General features: G+C 38.8%; 1 protein-coding gene across 5 annotated transcripts in view; it reads right to left on the reverse strand.

The window, feature by feature from the left end:
• The window catches only part of PHF21B (PHD finger protein 21B), a 235,638-nt gene extending 218,854 nt beyond the window's left edge, over positions 1-16,784 (reverse strand). Inside the window, exons 1-3 of one of the 5 annotated variants that reach the window (XR_012896208.2) lie at positions 16,257-16,782; positions 15,699-15,731; positions 15,347-15,412 (exon numbers count right to left, since the gene is read on the reverse strand). Coding sequence is in view for 4 of the 5 variants with exons in the window: in XM_075899836.2 (XP_075755951.1) it covers positions 15,347-15,412; positions 15,699-15,731; positions 16,257-16,310 (153 nt within the window). In the remaining variant the exon portion in view is untranslated. Of the gene's footprint in view, positions 1-15,346; positions 15,413-15,698; positions 15,732-16,256 lie in introns of all 5 variants that reach the window. The other 4 variants (XM_075899836.2, XM_075899813.2, XM_075899842.2 and 1 more) reach the window with 4 other exon arrangements.
• Between the last annotated feature and the right edge of the window lie 2,846 nt (positions 16,785-19,630).

Consider the following 19,630-nt stretch of genomic DNA (forward strand, 5'->3'; position numbering starts at 1 on the left):
GCTTCTAATCCAAGAGGAATAGCCTGGGTGGCACTCAGGTGGGGATAAAGTACTGTGCAAGAAGCCATTACTAGTTAGGGTATGGATGAACTATTATGCTTTTCTTGAAACACACATGAGGAAGTGTCTATCCCAAATCCTTCATGTCTCTCAGAATATGGCCCATAGAATTTAGAACAGTTTTGTACTCCTCTTGCTCAAAGCCACCATGTTACATTTTTTTTTTTTTTGCAAGTCATTAATTGAGGATCCCACCTGCTGGCCACAAGTTGAGCCCCGCATAAACCCAAACTGCAAACAAATGGGCCATGGGACGCATGCAGCCCACGGGCCACGTGCTGAGTAGCCCTGATCTAGAATGTTGACTATTCACTTTAAAAGTGTGTGTGTGGCGGGGGGGGTGGGGGGGAGGAGGAGGGAGAATATAAAACCAAACAAGTTACTTGAGCATCTTATTGCACATCAAGATAAAATATCCAGAAGATGTTCATGGATTCAAACTTAGTGCTGCTTTTGTGGCCATCCAGACTAATATTACTGTAATGACTCTGAAGGAGCTGTTACTATCTAATGGATCATTGACCTAGGAAGGAAAAATTCCCTTTGTGGGCCATGACCCAATGCATCGTAATGATTCAGAGGTCTATCATGTCAAGAATTTGCATCTGAATAAATCTGAGGTCACATATTTACCCAATCTGGTGAGTACTATGTGTTTTTAAAACTTTATAATTATGTATTTACAAGAATGTAATGACTGAGAATCTCTGCAATGAATACATAATCTGTAACAACCCTTTCAGAGCCATGGTGAATGGTCAAGTAAATATGTGCAAGGTAATATTTCAATCATGTATTATTGGGTCTTTTTTAAAAAAAAATAACTACTGATCCCTTTTAAAAACCTATTTACAAAATGACCCCAGAGTAGGGCTGTCAATTAATCACAGTAAACGTGCACATTTGAGTCAAAAATTAATCACGATTGATCACAGTTTTAATTGCTTTATTAAACAGAATACCAATTACAATTTATTAAATATTTTGGATATTTTTCTATACTTTCATTTATATTGACTTTAGTGCAACACAGAATAGAAAGGGTATGCTGCTCACCTTATATAAAGAGAACAGGCATTTGCATGGGACTTTTGTCAACAGCATTGTAAGGCATTTATGTGCCAGATATGCTAAACATTTGTATTCCCCTTCATGCTTTGGCTACCATTTCAGTGGATATGCTTCCATGCTGATGATGCTTACAAAAAATAAGTCTTTAATAAAATTTGCGACTGAACTTTCTTGGGAGAGAATTGTATGTCACTTCCTCTGTTTTACCCACATTCTGCCACAAATTTCATGTTATAGCAGACTTAGATCATGACCAAAAACATGCTGTACCTTTTAAGAACATTTTTGCTATAAGTTTGACAAAAACCAAAGAAGGTACCAATGTGAGATTTCTATAGATAGCTACAGCACTCAAACCAGATTTAAGAATCAGAAGTGCCTTCCAAAATTAGAAAGAGACAAAGTGTGCAGCATACTTTCAGAAGTCTTAAAAGAACAATACTCTGATGTACAAACTACAGAACCTAAACCACTTAGAAAATCAATCTTCTGATGGTAGCATCTGACACAGATGATGAAAATGAACATATGTTGGTCCACACATCTTTGGATTATTATCAAGAAGAATACGTTAATCAGCATGAATGTATGTCCTCTGAAATGGTGGTTGCAGCATGAAAGGACATAGGAATCTTTAGTGAATCTGGCATGTAAATATCTTGAGATGCCAGCTACAACAGTGCCAAGTGAATGCCTCTTCTCATTTCAGGTGAGATTGTGAATAAAAAGCAGGCAGTATTATCTCCTGCAAATGTAAATGCTCTTGTTTGAGTGATTGGCTGAACAAGAAATAGGACTGAGTGGTCTTCTAAAACCTTAGTGACTGTGTTTATTTATGATGCAATTATGTTTTGTACATAATTCTACATTTCTAAGTTCCACATTCATGGTAAAGAGACCACACTATGATAGTTGCATAAGGTGGATTGAAAAAATACTATTTATTTTATTTTTCCAGTGTAGACATTTGTAATAAAAAAATAAAGTGAGCTCTGTGTAATTTGCAATTGTGTAGTAATTAAAATAAATATTTTTGAAAATGTGGAAAATATCCAAAATATTTAAATGAATGGTATTATTTATTATTTTACAGGGTGATTAATCACTCAATTAATATCTTTTAATCACTTAACAGTGCTACCCCAAAGTATACACCAAATCCTGAGGTTCTTACTCAAGCAAATTAACACTGACATAGTGACAAGAGACTTTTGTGAGGACTAGATTAAACCTAATTGAAAGACTGAAAAATGCCTCAGGAGCTGCCCATACTTATTATTGCTAAGGAGTTAATCTGTCAATGAGATTTTAAGTATAATCAGGCAGAATTATTATACCTATGGTCTAGATGAGGGGTAGAGAATAAGCCACCTGCTGGCTGGATGCATTTTTCCAAGGTTAGTCCCTGGTGGACCACCAGATGCCTCATTCACCTGCATATCCACAGATATAGCTGCTTGTAGCTCCTGTTGACCACGGTTCACTATTCTAGCCAGGGGGAGCTGCAGGAAGCAGTGGCCTGGTCTGTGGTTTTCCCATAACAGGTTAATTATCACACTGTCTATATTAGGTAAAAAGTGGGTATTTTCAGACTCCAAGACAAGTTTTAGGCAAGCTTTGCTCTATCAGTGCTCATGCTGTAAACTTGTCTATGTGTGAACTTCAGCCACTGCAACATTCAATTGATTAATATATTAATTAGTATATATGCTCTGGCACCTGGGAGCCCCAGTCACGGACCTCCACTGTGCTAGGTGCTATACAAACACAGACTAAAAAGATGGTCGCTACCTTAAAGAGCTTCAATCCTTTCCTGAGGACTACATTAAAAATAATAATTAAGGAAATGTAATGATAAAAAACTATGGCCAAAATTTTCAAACATGGTGTGACGTAGTATGGGTACCTTGCTGGTTGCTAGGCTTGGGTTGTGAGTGATCTCCACTGGTTGCTGTCTGCAGCACGGCTCAGCAGGAAAGGGGATGAGTCATTATGCAAGGGGGCTAAGAACCTGTCTGACCAGTCATCTCCCAGGGAGCGGAACAATGGGAAGAAGGGGAGTGGAGCCCTGGTTGGGGGCAGGGCTGGAAGTGAGGGAGTTATTTTTCTGGCTGGTATCATGGAGGAAGCAGCCTAGGCAATGGGCTGGGATTTAGGGGCCCAGGCTCCCCCATCTCAAGGGGGGCTGAGGCATCTAGGCCTGCCCTGTAACCAGATTATATCTGTGCTGTATCCTGGAGAAGCAATATACTCCCTCTATTCTACTGGCTGGTGCAGTCTGTCCGTGCCATCACGGGGGTGCAGGAGACAGGAAAACCCCAACGCGCCATCACACATGGACACCTAATATCAGATGTCTACATGCATATTTGAATGCATACATAAAAGTGACTGGAGTTTTAGAGATGCCAAGGACTTAGTCTGACTTTCCTTGGCTTTGAGCGTTTAAATCAGAGTATATACATGGGCTCTAATAGGAACACTATCTAAACTGAAAATATGGGATGAAATTCAAACTCTAATCTTAAATCATGTCTTACGTTTTTCCTCCACACACAGAAGATGAGCATTAAAGCTGTATTTTCAGCCTCAGCCCTGAATTCTCTCATTTTTGCAAATCTTAATTCTACACTCATTACCCCTACACAGTAGTTTGATGACATCACACTTTTATTCATCATAGCTAATTCTCTGAGTGTGTATGTTTGCGCATAGGGAGAGACAGGATGAACCCTGAGTGCCAAAAAAAAAAAAAAAAAATCAGCTGAACACTGCACTCCTACACAGGGTTTGGCATACTAAAATCACAGGCTTTTCACAACCCTCAGTTATATTATTCATGCAGAATGCACTCAGCTTTCTATTGTTCCTGCATTCATTGTTTATAAATGAGTCTTTTGCTTCATCTGGGGATGGAAGTTACTTTAAGTTTCCCCCGGTAAAAGTACTTCTATGATGAGCTATAATGCTATTGCTCAGTAACTTAAAGAAGTTTCTGGATGTGCTTGCGCTTCTAGAAATAAGAAAATGTTCTTTTCTTATTGAAACGAGAAGAAAAATTCAAGATGGTTGTTTTGTTTTGGTAAATCAGATAGACTGGTTTCTAATTGTTTCTTTCAGATACTGAATCTTGGAGAAACAAGTAAATGCTTCATTGCTTTCTTCACTATTACGGTATCTATAGAAGGGATTTCTTTACAGATATGAATTCTCTTGCTTTTATACATTGCCTATACAGTCGAGACACTGAAACAGAAAAAAAACAATGAGACAGTGAGACAAGGGCTTCAAGTGTTTTATATTTTCTGTAAACATTATCCTTCATGTTGGGACATGAAATGTACTAGAAAATGGTGGCCCCTTCTATTAAGGTGAATACAGTTGCCAGTAAGAACATAACCCCTTTTGTATAACAATATTGTGAATTTCATGTTTTTACTTGTTCAACAGTTCATGATGTATTATTAATCCTGGCAGTTGTGCAAGATCCTGATGCATTACATAGCTTAGAGTTTTTTCAATCTAATCTTAGTTGTTAAACAATGGACTGAATTGCAAAAAAGAAAAGAATACGTTAATCACATGGCAACTTAATCACTTTGGGTTTCAGAGGATACCCCACTATCTAGGGTCTAATAACACAGAATTTTAAAAGAGGAGTAAATCTCAGTCTTGTTCATCCGTTGTATTGTACACTCTCTATTTTTCATGTAGAATGGATTACTTTTATGCTACTGACTTGGCTGGGATATGGTGACAAGAGACAAACTACCACCTGACCCATCAAAGACAAAAAAACTGGAGTCAAATGCATGCATCATTTAATCTGAAAAGAAAGTTCGGTATTTAAATTTTGGATTCAAGGAATGTAAGGATTTGCAAGTGATTGGGAATACAGTTACAATTAAACAAATATTAAGGAAAGAAGAAAAAACAATTCCATGGCTTTCATAAACAATTTATTATCCTCTTATGACCAGCAATGGACTTCATGAAATGGGTTTTGAATATTAGCTTGACTTGTTTTTCAAAAATTACATTTAACAAAAACTTCTCCAAGACCAATATCCTCAGTATTACTTACAAAAATGCCACTCTGGGTTTCCTGGGTTCTGCCTTAATTTGATAGTTCTTTTCCTCCCCCATCCAAATAAGGCCAGAGTCAAATTTCTGTTATACCACTGCAAATCCAAACTCTTCACTAAAGTCAACTGAGCTGCTCTAAATTTCTGTCCAGATGAGATGAAAATCTGACTTCAGTTTTTGAGTTAACTGAATAGTGTTAGATTTTTTTAAAAAAGTAAACGCATTCCCCCATCAACTTTGAAACAGAAGCAAATCTTACAAGTAAATTTCTTCTAGGGTTGCCAGATGGTTTCAACAAAAATACCAGACACACTTGAAATTGCATCACAATCTACATTATATCTTATTTAGAAAATACCGGACATTTATATTTTCTCAATTTGTTTCACGAACAGAAAGCTCAAATACTGGACTGTCCAGTTCAAATACTGGACTGTCCAGTTCAAAGCTGGACACCTGGCAACTCTAATTTCTTCCCCTCTTACTCATGTTGTACCTCAATATTTGATTAGTCACACTGAAATCAGTGTAGCTACTACTCAGAGAGTTGAATATTGAATACAAATAGGTAAAATCTACTCCATAATTAGCAGAAGGGACTTACCTGAAAAGTAGCAAGAATGATAGATTATCCAAAAAGTGGTCAGTAAAGGACTGCTTTATACTGGTTTTAGAACGCCAGTTATTTCTTGATGTATTTAGATTTGTGATATTAATGATATGGTTCTGATTATGAAGAAAATACTTCAAATGTTCCTGTAAGTTTTAGCACTATGAAGAATAAATTATAATAACCCATTTAGGAGTTGGGAGAAAATAATCAACAAACCTAGAAACTGGTCTGTGTCCTATACATGAGTTATTAAACAAGAGGAAAGTGTGAGGATTGGGGGAAGGTGAATTGCAAGAAGCAAACTTTCATTTATTTTAAATCTTGTGTGTCTCTTCAAAACAGTGGTATCTGCATCTATTTCTAAGAACAAGCAAAGTCACTGTGTAGTTAGCATAGTAAAATGCCTTTTTCATCAACTAAGGCAACAGATTCAAATGAACCAATCAGGAATTTAGTGAGCCATCAGTATTAGAAAGCTAGTCTGAATATTCCAGTTGAGTCACCACAGAGGGGAGGGAGGGGGGAGAAACGGGGGAAATAAATTACTGTGTGCAACTCCATCTGCAAACTGCTTCTCCCACACTGGTATGTAATAAAATGTGTTGCTAAGATACAAGCTGCTAAAGAAGTTCATTAAAGGACACTTTAAACAAAGCTGCCAGACTCTTTTCCCTTTAAAGACTGCTTATTTGGTTCTGTCCCTTGTATTTATAATTAGATCCTCTATATGAAGAGATTGTACTCCATCCAAGCCTACTCAGCAAAGAATGTTAACAAAATAACGTAAATAAGACACTGACTTAGAATGTATATATTTCTGGGCTGCAGGGATGTTTACAGAAACATAATTTAGGTCCCACTTTTATTGTTTAATGAGAAATAAACCTTTGAACAGTAGCTTCTCCATTAGCTGGAAAGCATAAGTGACAATTTCTATAATGCCATTTTACTTTCCCATCCCTCTGACCTAACTTTTAGAATGGATAAGAATACTTTAGGGGAAAAAAGAGACTGGGTCTTTGTTGTTAAGTTTGGAATCTGGGAGGCATTGGTCTCTTAACTTACCTTTCATGTGCAAAACAATATTATGCTACATACACTGAAAAGAGGCCAAGATTATTTATGCCTTTCCACTGGCAATTTGTCCAGTTTTTCATCTATATGTTGGTTCCTAGACATATGTTAACAATTTCCAGAAGTTCCTTGATCTTAATGCATTAAGGATACCAATAAGTCTATTTTGTGACATTTTCTTTCAGGCAAAGATATGTTATCAGGGAGGCCTTTATCTGACCTTCCACAGAATTCTTCTCTTCTCTGTAGTAACATCTTGATAGTGGGAATTTTTGTTGTCGTGGTGATGGGGGAGGAGAGGGTGAAGAGGCAGCAAAACATTTTTTGCATTCACTTCACTGTTCTGAAAAAAATGTATTTTAAGAAAGAAGTCTAGCACTTATCTGTGGTGTATTTAATAACACATGAAATGCATAAATCATAGAGCAGAGTTAGTATCACTGATTATAGGAAATGCTACTTGTCACTTTGTAACCTGCATCTCATATTAAATTCTGTATCACCGCCACCAGTATGTATATATTTTTAATTACATTTTCAAGCTCATTTACATGCGCATATTGGCTTTCTGCCTGAATGATATCAAAAAGACCTTGTGTGCATGCACACACTTGAATCCATACATTTCTGAGACAGAAATCTTTTCTCTTCTTTTTCACATTTAAGAAAAGCTTCAATTCACCAATAAATCTTTAGGCAATCCTAGCTGATGCAAAGAACTTCAGAAAATGGAGTATTACAGATAATGCAGGTTAATCTGTGTTGCAAGTGAAAGGTTTCAGTTTTCTCACTTGACTCATATTAATCAAAATTATAGATATATATAAACTTTCTATAATCTTTTTAAGATCTATTATTAATATCTGAGTTAGCTCAAAAAGTCTCTTCCCTTCCTCTTTTTCTCCCTAGATGCAAGATAATCTACCTCACAAAGAAAAGACAACATTAGAAAGAGAAATAGTTCTGAAAGAAAACTCTTTTATATACTATACAGATTTGACTTCTGTTTCAAGCACAGTGACATGCTTTTGTTGATTACAAGTAAGAAATCAGACAGATTTTCAGGCAAGCACTCTTCCTGCCATAGCTTGTACACATTGTCTCTTAGGACTACATCCCAACTTTAAATATGAACACCTTTTCCCCAAAACACAGATCAACTCTGCAGATAATTTCTTGAGAGTTCTTAGACAAAATGCTACACTAGAGTTACTTCTTGTGTAGATCTGATTATAGCCACATTCAGGGCTAGTTTGGTGTTTTGCTTTCCGGCACCAAAATACAACCATTTCTATCCTAAACTTGGGCCCCACGTTTACTATTCTGTGGTTTAAAAAAAAAGCTGCTTCATATTTTTCCTTTTTCTTTGTATATTAAACAGGCTGCTTGTGCTGAGCAAAAAAAAAAAAAAGTACCGATTAGATTTCAATAGATGCTTACTATTGGCAGTCGGAGGTTGTAGCTAGAACTAAGCCGCATCAGCAATTTTATATGACACTCTGGAAATTGCTACTACATAACAATAAGTAGCTGATTCAAAAAAAAAATGAGAAAGAGCGCACTTAAGGAGGTACATTTTATCTTGAGAAGAGCATTTTCAAACAATAAGGTGGTACCACCTTAAATAAAAGAGAAATCCTCAAATATGATATATGTAAGGGAAATGTACATAGGGTGATTTAACAAGGGGAGGTGAAAAGGCAGACCAAATATGATTCTGTCAGGCTAAAATAACTGTTTTTACTTTGATGGCAGAAAGACAAATTTGCATTTCAATTAATCCAATTCTTTTTTGTTCTTCTTTGTTCTTATCTTAACTTGCAGCACTTTTTTTTTATACTTTGCCAATCTCAGTAGACAACACATGTACAAATTGCCCCCTTTTGACATCTTGGTCACACATATACCACTTACCATGGCCTTGTCTTATGGATTTCCAAATTTCTACTCTTTAACTCTATTGATTATAAATTGTTTTGATGCCTCAGATTTTGGTTTTTTTGGAGGAAACTATATCATTTTATAATCAGAATAATTTTATCTTTACCATAAATAGGAAAAGTATTGAGGAAAAAGTCAAACGTAGCTATTAATTTGCGTTTATATGCCTTTGTAGTTTTCAACTGAAAAAAAATAAATCTAGAATGAGAAGAGATATAATTTCCTCAATTTGAGCAAGTCTTTAGAATGATGCACTTTCCCACGGGAAATCTGATTTCATATTACCCTACAAAACCCTTTCTCCAGTCTCATACTACAGAGACATACCTAGGCCTTGTCTACACTACAGTGGAAAGTCAAATTAAATTATGCAACTCCAGCTACGTAAGTTATGTAGCTGGAGCTGACGTATCTTAAATTGCATTTCTGCGCCATTCACACAGTGGTTTGCTCCCATTGGTTTCCCATACTCCTCACAAAAGGAGTAGTACTGGATGCCAGTGGGACTTGCCCTCAGCGTTCGATTTACAGGTCTATACTAGATCCACTAAATCAAATGCCAGAAGATTGACCTTTGGGGCGTCAATCTGTCGGTAAGTATAGATGTGGCCCTAGAGCCGTATTCTACTGTCTCATTACAAGCAGAATTCCCTTTGAGTCAATAGGCCAGATCCTCACTGTGAATAAACTCGTAAAGCTCCATTCAAGCCACACTGATCTAGATGAGCTGAGGATCTGGCTCACTAGTGAAACTTCTGTGAAACGAGTTAAGAGAGGAGTATGGCATTTAAACTGTACATACACATGCAACACTTTTAACTCTGTGACACTTTTAACTCTGTGACATGTATTACAAAATACATTCCACACATACCATAAAACGTTTTTCTGATATGTTTGCTATCAAAGCATCAGATATTTAAGAACAAATATCTGCTTGCTGCAGTACAATTAGATATTTTACAACATGTAACAGGTAGCAAGTACCTCTAGTGTAAGACTAGAAGTGAAAAAAGGTATTTTTGCTATAAATCCTTTTTTTTCTGAATAGACAAAGGCATTATAAGAGAAAAAAATTGCTAAATCACAGGGCTAATCATCATAGCCAGCTCCTCTAATGAGGCATCATGGGATTACTGGAGTTATTATAAGAGTCATCTTATTGAAGAAATTCAAAGTTAATTGAAATCAATTGTACTGTTCTGACAGCAGGTGTTTTAAGAGGCTAAAATATCAAAGTGTACTCTTTAAAATGGTTAGAATGAATGTTACATTCACTTTCCAACCCTTAGCACTTCCAAATGATGTACTATACATGTATAGAATAGCATACAGTAAAAGAAAAATGTTAGAATAAAACCACATTTCACCTGCCAATCAGACTGCCACCAAACAAATGTTGATCAAAATCCCCTTCAGCACTATGTTTACATTCAGGGTTGGCAATTTCAGTGTTTTTTTATAAGGGCAGATCAAACACAAAGCAGAAAGCCACTACTATATTTATCTGTGTGGTACTTCAAACTCTGTGAAAATGCTTTTTGCAGTCTCCTCCACCTCCACCCATATGGGCATCTAATCTCATGTAACTTTATTGAAAGCATAAAGAAGAATGCTAACATTGCCATTATATAAACTACATTCCTAAGTTTCCTCTCCAAGGAGCTGGTGGTAAATTTGTCTCCATTTTGTCATTTTTACTTCGATAGCAAAGCAACCAATAAATTACTAGCTGATTGTAGCAAAAAAATCAGGACCTATAGCTTTCTAAATTACCAGCCCAGAACTAATCTTCACTTAGCTCCAATAATTTCACTTGATTCTCCATTTGTTCAGAACTCCTAGTGAAGTCAATAGAAGCTCTATGTTCAGAAGGACTGCAAAGTCAAGCCCACATTTAAACCCACTTCAAGATTCCTCGCCAATTTACAGACCGATGCAAGGCCCAGTCCAATGGTCTTCTGGGGTAGAGACTGTCTTTTCATTCTATTTTTACAGCACCTAGCACAGTGGAGTGCTGGTCCATAACTGGGGCTCCTAAATGTTACTTCACTATAAATATTCTCTTTTTACTTCGGTGAGCACAGGATAGGGCCCTTAGATACAAATTCTGCTCTGAGGTTTATACGTAGATACTATTGCCACCAAAATAAATTACAGAGTTTTCTCTCGCTCTCTCTGTCTCTCTCAGTCTGTCTTTCTGTGGACAGAATTTGACCATGGTTCTACTTAATTTGGAAACCCCTTTCAGGTTTTATCTCTGTTTTCATTGACACTTGTAACCTCTATTTTATTTCAACAATTTTGAAAGTCCCCAACTATATGAAATACTGAGCTTTAGCAAATGTCAATCATTTCCCCTTTAACATGAGTAAACAATGCTGCCATTTTCAGACATAGCACAACTTGGATTTCACTACACCAAAAAACACCCCTCTGAAAGATAGACACAACAAACATAAAGCAGACATCCTAAATGAAAGAGTCTCCAACAAACCCCCTGTGCTTAAGAAGTGCACACTGATTTTACAAAGTCTAACACATCCCATGATGATACTTTGACGAGGTCACCAATGGCACAGTACAGTCAATGATTTAATTTCAGATATGTACTACAAAAAGACAAACCGGCAATAACCCCAGCTTAGGACAGCCTCTTTGAGACTAATGTTGATTTTCTATGTAGATAGTAAATTATGGTAAAGAAATGAGGCAGTGCACAAATGAATGACATATACATAATGTCTTTCAGGAAGACATATTTTTATTGCTGTGCTCCAGGAAAGATTGTTTGAATTCAGAGTTCATCACAGTTGAAAATCTGTCTACACATCCTTACTGTTAATTTTCAAGTCCTGGTTTACCACCCAGTGCTGATGTCAGAAACTGTTTAACTTATGGCTTGGGGGTTTGTTTAGTTTTTAATCAGTTAAGTGTTATTATTAAGAAGTAACTTCCGAAAAACAGCTTACTGACTTCATAGCCATACAAAATGCACAAAAATATGTGTGTCAACGCATTTCAAATGTGCTTTTAAAGAACAAACCTGGTTCTTATGATTACTCTTTTTATTTACATATAAATGCTTATTGCTTGACAATTTAGATAAAAAAGCAGTACTGCTGCTCTGCATGTGATGTGGATTCAAGGTGTAAAACCACTGGACCAACTAATGGAGTCTTCACACATCATATCTTGTTAAAGAAGAGGTAACCCACTCTCAAATGGTATTACAATTCATCAAAATTATAGTGTATAGAATGTGTAGGTAGACTAACATAAGAAAGTCTAACTTTGCCTTTCTGAGCAAGAAGCAAATTTAAGTATTGATTTAAGTGATGCTAAAAACCCAAACAACATCTTTAATATTTCCCACCATTTTCAAATAAATATTATAAAGTACATTTAATTCCATATTCCTGTATGCTGGCAATGTAGGAGAAATTTTATTGTAAATTAAAGTATAATTTCTTGCATAAGTCGGTTTTGCACATTTGATCTCATGCCCAAATGCTTGGATTTGTCTAAATACTTTATGTGCTTATTTTCAATTTTTGTAAGTACATGTTGCAATAAATTCCAATGGCTCAGAAGGGAAACTGGGGATTAGGACAGAGAAAGATACTACTCCCCACTATTATATTTTTAACAGATGTATTTAGTGTGAGCACCTATTCATTTTATTACCATCCACATGTGCATTTTAATTTAAATGTAATATTAATATATTTTGTATTCAGTGTATGCACAATAGAGGCAAGGATTGTTGTGTTCTAAATCAGTTGTGCCTAAACAAATCTACAACTGATTTAAAAATAAATTAAAACCCCACTGTTTTCAAAAGTATATACTGAAACAGCCACTTCTGCCCCTCCAAGCTGCATAAGTTTTATTTAAATGTATACTAGGAGTAGGAGGTTCTGTACTCATGCAAGGAAGAGACGGAACAATAACAGATCCATGATTGGTCAAACCAAACTAATTTTCAAGGTGCATCTATCATAACCTAAATACCTGATAATTCAGTATTGAACCTTTTCCTAAAGAGAAAAATACTAATCATACCAAAATCTGCAAAGTTATGTGAATTTTTTGTGACATAGTCAACAGCCGAGGCCTCCAAACTCATTTCACTTGTGACCTAAGAAAAATTCAAATCAGGCCTCCAGAAGTGGGCAGCATGGAGCAAGAGTATGCTACATCACCACCTAGCCCCTGTGTATAAGACTCTAATATCAAAATAAGCAGAAAAGAGATAATACTGTCAACTTCTGTAGAAAAATACTGGTTTCAATCACTAGGCCAATATTTATTATTTGCTCATTTTTATTTTTAATTACTTTGCACTTTAGAGAGATTTTTAGAAAACAGGATAACTAGTAGAGTTAAAAATAACATGTAACCCTTGTTTCCTAGTTAGTTTGAGGTTCAAAGAAAATTGTGTAAGATTTACACCCAACTGCATCAGAATGTTCAAACTGTATTTCAGATGCCTCTCTGCCTTATCTAAATTCCAGTGTGTCACATAATAAATAGCTTCTCATTTACTATCATCATAAAAATTTAAACAGTCTAGTTGCTACAGTACAGAAAAAACAATCAAATGTATGTTCTAAATACCACTTAAAACCAATAAAACTATTTCCATATTGAAGAAAGAACACATAAAGATGCATTGTTGCAGTAAAGAATGTTACCTTGGTTTAAAAAAATACCAAAAAAACTCTATTCAGTGTAGTAGTATTAGAGTCAACAACTTGCTGTTCTGCACAGCATAAAAGGACTAACAGTCCTTAGCTATCATGTAGTGTCAGATTTGCTTTAAAAAAGAAAGTATCTGATTTGATTCTATACAGTGATTAAACATCTTTGTGCTCTGCTGAGTAGGGTATTCTATCCCCTCCCCCTCAAAAAATGGCATCAAAGCAATCAAAATGGTAATGTTCAGCATGAATGGGGCCCCATCCCCCACCTTCAAACTCTGCAGACTTTTCTCCATGTTAGGAAGAAACCAACACCCCTTCCTCACAAAATGGAAGCTTCCACTACCAAATTGAGAGTGCTGACAAATTCTGATTACAATAAACTGGGCGGAAAAGGGTTGCATATAATCACCACCATCTATGCATGCATTCTATGAGCACGAATTAAATATGCACGGATCACTTTTCAACTTTAACCACAACTCCACGCGCATACAAAAATAATTCCCTCTCTTCCCCCCAGGAATATTACAAATCCTGAGGTTTCTTTCATAGGGTGGAAGATTCTTGTTTTGTGATTGAGAGGGAAAAAACAAAGGCGCTGTTCCAAGTTTTGGTGCTGAAAGAGCTGCTGCATTCCGAAGGAATCGCGATCGATTCAGCCAAGGGAAAAGAAGAGGGGTGATGGAGCACGATGTAGTGCCAAAGGGGCTTTTGGAAATCTGCAGGGTCTTGTGGGGTGGGGAAAGTCGTGAAGAAGGAGGGGGTAGGGAACGGTGAAAGTTCTTTGCTATGGGGACTCAATCCGGCAGATCATGGACTCGCTTTCCAAGCTGCTGCTGTCGCTGCTTGATTTGAGCATTAGAAGTACTGAAAGTGGAAGGGGAGGAGGGAAGGGGGGGGTGGATAGTTGAGCGTGTGTGTGAGTGTGTGTGTGTGTGTGTGTGTGTGTGTGTGAGAGAGAGTGCGTGTGCAGCGTTTGCAAAGCGCAGGGGAAACATGGGGCTACTGAGCGTTCAATGGCATCTGATCATGGTGCTGAAACCTAACAATCACAGCTCCTCGCCATCAGCTGATCTAACACAAACTCACAATAGAGAACTTTCTTTCATCCTAAAAGAGGATTAGGGACTCGGGGGGTGTCAAACATTGCACGATGCACAGGGGTCATTTGAAAAGAAAAACAAAAAATAAAAGTTTTTTGAGAGGAGAGGAGAGGAAGGATTCTATTTTGTTTTGTTTCCTCTCCTCAGATTTTCCTATGACAGGAACAGGTTATTTTTAAAAAAGTGAAAGTGCCTAAGTGAACTCGAATCCAAAGCTAACACGTCAGACCAGAGCAAGGGAAGATAAAGACAAGTGCAAAAAAAGTGATCAATACAAATCAGTTTTGCAATTGACACCAGAAATGGCTCCTATCTGGGCTCCAGTCTGCTTGTTCCCAACTCTTGCTCAGCACATTGCATGGAAGTGCACAAAGTAGCCCAAGATAGGAGAATTTTCCATATTCCTAAAACATGTCGACCAACTCAAAATGGACGCCTCATTTTTTTATTTTTTTATTTTTTTACGTTTTAACTACAGCTTATCTTCTTACCATTATTATAACCCCCACCCCAGTCAAGGGATCTAAGAAACGGATCTCATTTTGAAAACATGCATTTTCCTCACTTTACACTTAGTAAAATGGATGTTTTATTCTCTGCTCTCGGGTATTTTTCAGCTAATGCAGCCACTTTTAGAGTGTTTAGAAAGTGCATTGGGGGAAAAAACAGAATTGAATCGATCTATTCCTTACTTGTTTTTCATTAAGAGCTGCTATTCTTGATTGCCTTTCATGGATTTGTTTCTTAAGATCACCGTTCTGCAAAAATGGCAATAAAATGCATATTAAAGGCAGAGTGTAAACTAACCTCTGTCATGAATAAACTTGAGATTAGACATTGTTCAAAGGCAAGACCGTTTCATCAACGCCGTACAAAAGCATGCACACACACATAAACATCCTCTTTAGTCGGAAAGCTTAGTGAAGACTACAAAATGAGATCTCTTACTGATAAAGTTTCTCATCCTGCTGTCCCGGCACAACTGCGCTTATTACAGCAGGGATAAAATACTGAAGAAGAGGGAAAAAAACGATCTGCATTTACCTGTGGATCTTGCTTCATCTGTGCAACTAGTTTCTATAAAAAAAATCACCCCAAAAAGGAGGAATTAGAAACTGTTTCAAGTTTAATGGATTTTCTTTAAAAAAAAAATGTGCGTGAGTGTGTGTGGAAGAGGGAGGGAGGGGGTAAGGAACAAAGAGGCAAGTAAACACTGCGAGTCAGTTTCAAGCAAAGCTCATAAATATTCAAGTCTCGTCCTAATCTCTCCAACACACACAAGCACCAACCGCAATGTTAACTCCGATTCTCCACAACACACACACTCTCACACACAACTCGGCCGAACTGGCTCCCAAACTACTTTTGCAAAGTGCTCGATATTCCAAGGGGGAGCCGGGGCAGCGGGGGGGGGGAGGGGGGGCTCCCCAGGCTCGGCTCCAGCCTCCCCCCCCCCCTTCACTCTCACTGCCCCCTCCCCCTCTCCCCTGATCGATAGACCCTGCGACAAGAAGCTAAGGCTCTCGGCTCAGCAGGCGAGGCTGGCTCCCTGCGGGCCCCCCGGTCCCCCCCGCTCGCGCACCCCGGGGCCGGCCGCGTTACCTGGTGGCACTGGATCTCCACTTTTAACGCCTCTTGCAAGCTCTGCAGCTCCATCCCTGCAACTTGCCAGGCACTTTGCTGCCACTTTCGGAGCCCGGCGAAGTTTCTTTTGTTTTTGTTCCGTTGGCTTTCGGGGGGAAGGGGAGCCCAAGGGGGGGCTATTTTGTCCCAGCCACAAAGCGACACCCCCCCTCCAGGCGAGCCCACCCCGCGCAGAGCAATTAAATACAAAAGCCACAACAACAAGCGAAAGAAACAACTCCTCAGCCTGCACAGCAAGTTCTTTGCCTCTTTGCTAGGGACACAGACTCATCACTCACTTTCCGCCAAACTAGGGGGGGGGACTCCGCCCCGGCCCCCCCCGCCAGCGCCGTGCCCCGGCCCCCCCCACGGCGGCTCCCCGCTCCGCCCAGGAGCCGCGTAACCGCCTCCCGCGGCCCGCCCGCCCCTCCGGAGGGGCCGAGGGGGACTTAAAACGGCAGGGGACTATATTCTCTCAGAGTGCGCGCCTTGATTTCACTTTGCCTCGGGAAAAGTTGTGCCTCGGCTGTCAATGCTAATTCGGAGGTGCCCGGATGGAGCAAGGGGGGGGGGGGGGGAGGGAGAAGGAAAAGGGACCGAAGGCTCCTAGTCCGGCGCATGCGCCGCAGCGGGCGCCAGAACAACAAAGTAAGTGATGGAGAGAGAGGGCAGCGCGAACTCCCGGCCGGGCGGGGGCTGCGTCCCCGGCGCTTCGGTGCGAGGGGGCCCCCGGCCGGGGGTAGGAGAGGGGCAGCTGCTGCGGGTGCCTCCCTTCTGCGCCGCAGCCCTCTCCTCTGCCCCTCACCGTGGCCACGGGGCTGCTCTTGTCCCGCCTGGAACTGGGAGCCAGCGGCGGAGAAGGTTAGATCGTCCCAAAGCAACACAGGTTGGGGGGGCAGGAAACTTTCTCTGTCACTCACACACACACATACAGGCTCTCCTCCTTTCCCTTCCCTGTCCCCTTCAGTCACTCTGATTCCTCTGCTGCTCCACTCGTTTCTCTTCCCTTTGCTCTTCTCTCACTGCTTCCCAGCATTCATTCCTACCCCAGGATGTTTCATCACCTGCCAGCCAATGAAGAGGCAACAAGGTCATTTTTTATCTTCTTCGATTTAAAACAGTCTAGAAACGGGTTTCTGACCTATCTTGTTAATCTGGAGGAAAGGTTTAAAAACTTGCTGTCACCGAGGCGAGGGAGGATTTGAAAATAAGGTGGTCCTCTCCAAACACACACAACCTAACTTTGAAGGTTGAGGCTAAAGTTCCAATATGTTAATAAAAATTGGAGTGTAGGGAAAAGCACAGTAACCATTCCCCAACCAACTTCCTGCTCTGCCTGTGTACCATCACCTTGACAACAGCCAGAAACTTGTCTAGTGCACAACTTTGCACTGGTTTAACTAAAAGTGAAATGTTGCAGTGGTTTGTGTGATTGTGTGTATAGGGACTTAGGACTGGTCTCCACAAGAAAATTAGATCAACCCAGCGATCTCACTCAGGATTGTGAAAATTCCACACACCCCATGTGACATAGTTAAGCCTAGTTAAATCTCCATATAGAGACAGCACTAGGTCAATGGAAGAATTATTCAATCAACCTGGCTTCTACCTCTTATGGAGATAGATTACTTAGGCTGATGGGAAAACTCTTCCTTGCAGCGTAGGTAGTGTCTATATTAAAGCACAACAAGTGCAGCTACATTTTTGTATTATTTCAAGTGTAGACAAACCTTTGACTTGTTAAAAAACAGTGATAAGTTTAAGGTTATGTCTACACTACCGAGTCTCACAACAGAAGTGAAGCTTCCCTTTTGTATCATGTCAAGTGTGGACAAACCTTTGACTTGTTGAATAACAGTGACAAGTTTAAGGCTATGTCTACACTACTGCACTGTTGTAAGGTCTCCTATGTGGGTGTTCTATGTCAGCAAGAGAGAGAGAGCTCTCCCACTAGCATAATGAAACACCCCCAACAAATGATAGTAGCTACGTTGGTAGGAGACTCTTTCACCAACATAGTGCTGTCCACACTGGTGCTTTTGCCAGTGATACTTACGTGACCTGAGGATTTTTTTCCCACACCTGGACTGACAAAAGTTTTGCTGACAAAAGTGCAAGTATACACAAAGTCTAAATGAATGGAAGAGAGACGATGACCAAAGCTGCACCAGTTTAATTAAATCAGTGCAACATCACCTCTTGATTTAAAGTAGTGTAACACTGAAAACCTCAAACAAAGCTCAGGTTAATATTATCTCTGACTCTCAAAATTTAAAACATACCTAATTAAGCTGGTCAGCCTGTACATTAATGAGTTCAGTGGTAGTACCCTAATAGATACTGTCATTCTTATAGGGATTTCAAAGTGCAATGTTTTAGTTATGTGTATATGATATGGAGTGGTTTTTGTTATATTATCATGTACATTTAAATGAAAATATATTAATAAATATTAGGGTTCATAACATCTTGTTTAAACAATCTAAATAGGCCTGCTGATTTCTCTTTACCTTTTCTTAATCTCAAATTATAACAGAGTTTATTAGATTTCATGATAAATAATTAGTTGGTGACCTAAAAGGTCAAGATAAATGGTAAAGTTCAACTACTTTACAACATGTGAACTTGGTTTTCTAACTGCTACTCACAACAGTAAAGATTAAGAGACCAATCCTGTGCAAACACTTATGCACATGGAACACTTTATGAATGTGAGACAATGGAACTATATCTAGAAGCACAGTTATATATGTGCACAAGTATTTGCAGGATTGTAGTCCAGCATAAGTAAAGGTATGCTGGTTATACCCAATAAAAGCTCAGACTCTGAAACCACACATGGGTAACTTCAGGCTATATATGCAGGGAATTCTATTGACCTGAATGAGCCTATTCACAGAGTAGAAATCTATCAACTATACAAAGAAACTTGCACAGATCCAAACAAACATAATCTTCCTACCGAACTGAAAACAGATGAACGTCATACTTAATGGACTGAGGGTGAAAAACCCACTACAATCTACATACCCTATAAACTATAGCCAGAGATTATGCCACATTCTCTCAAAGAAACTCAGGAACTACCTACTAAGCATACTATACAACAAAAAGAAGAAAATCAAGGAGGAGCTCTCAACATTAGAGACTCTCATAAAAAAACAAGCTTACATACACTTCCTCTTTGCCAGACTTGATTAAAACCCAACAACCCATCTCCAAGGATCACTTCACCTCCCTTCAGAAGAAAAAGGGCAATAAACTATCCAAACTCCTACATGCCTCAGGATCTCTCACTCCTGATACTTTCAACTCACCTGACAACATTGTCAACTTATCCTACCACACTGTTA

The sequence above is a fragment of the Pelodiscus sinensis genome, chromosome 1 (genome assembly GCF_052426305.1).
Source record: "Pelodiscus sinensis isolate ZL-2025 chromosome 1, ASM5242630v1, whole genome shotgun sequence".
NCBI classification, from domain to species: domain Eukaryota; kingdom Metazoa; phylum Chordata; order Testudines; family Trionychidae; genus Pelodiscus; species Pelodiscus sinensis.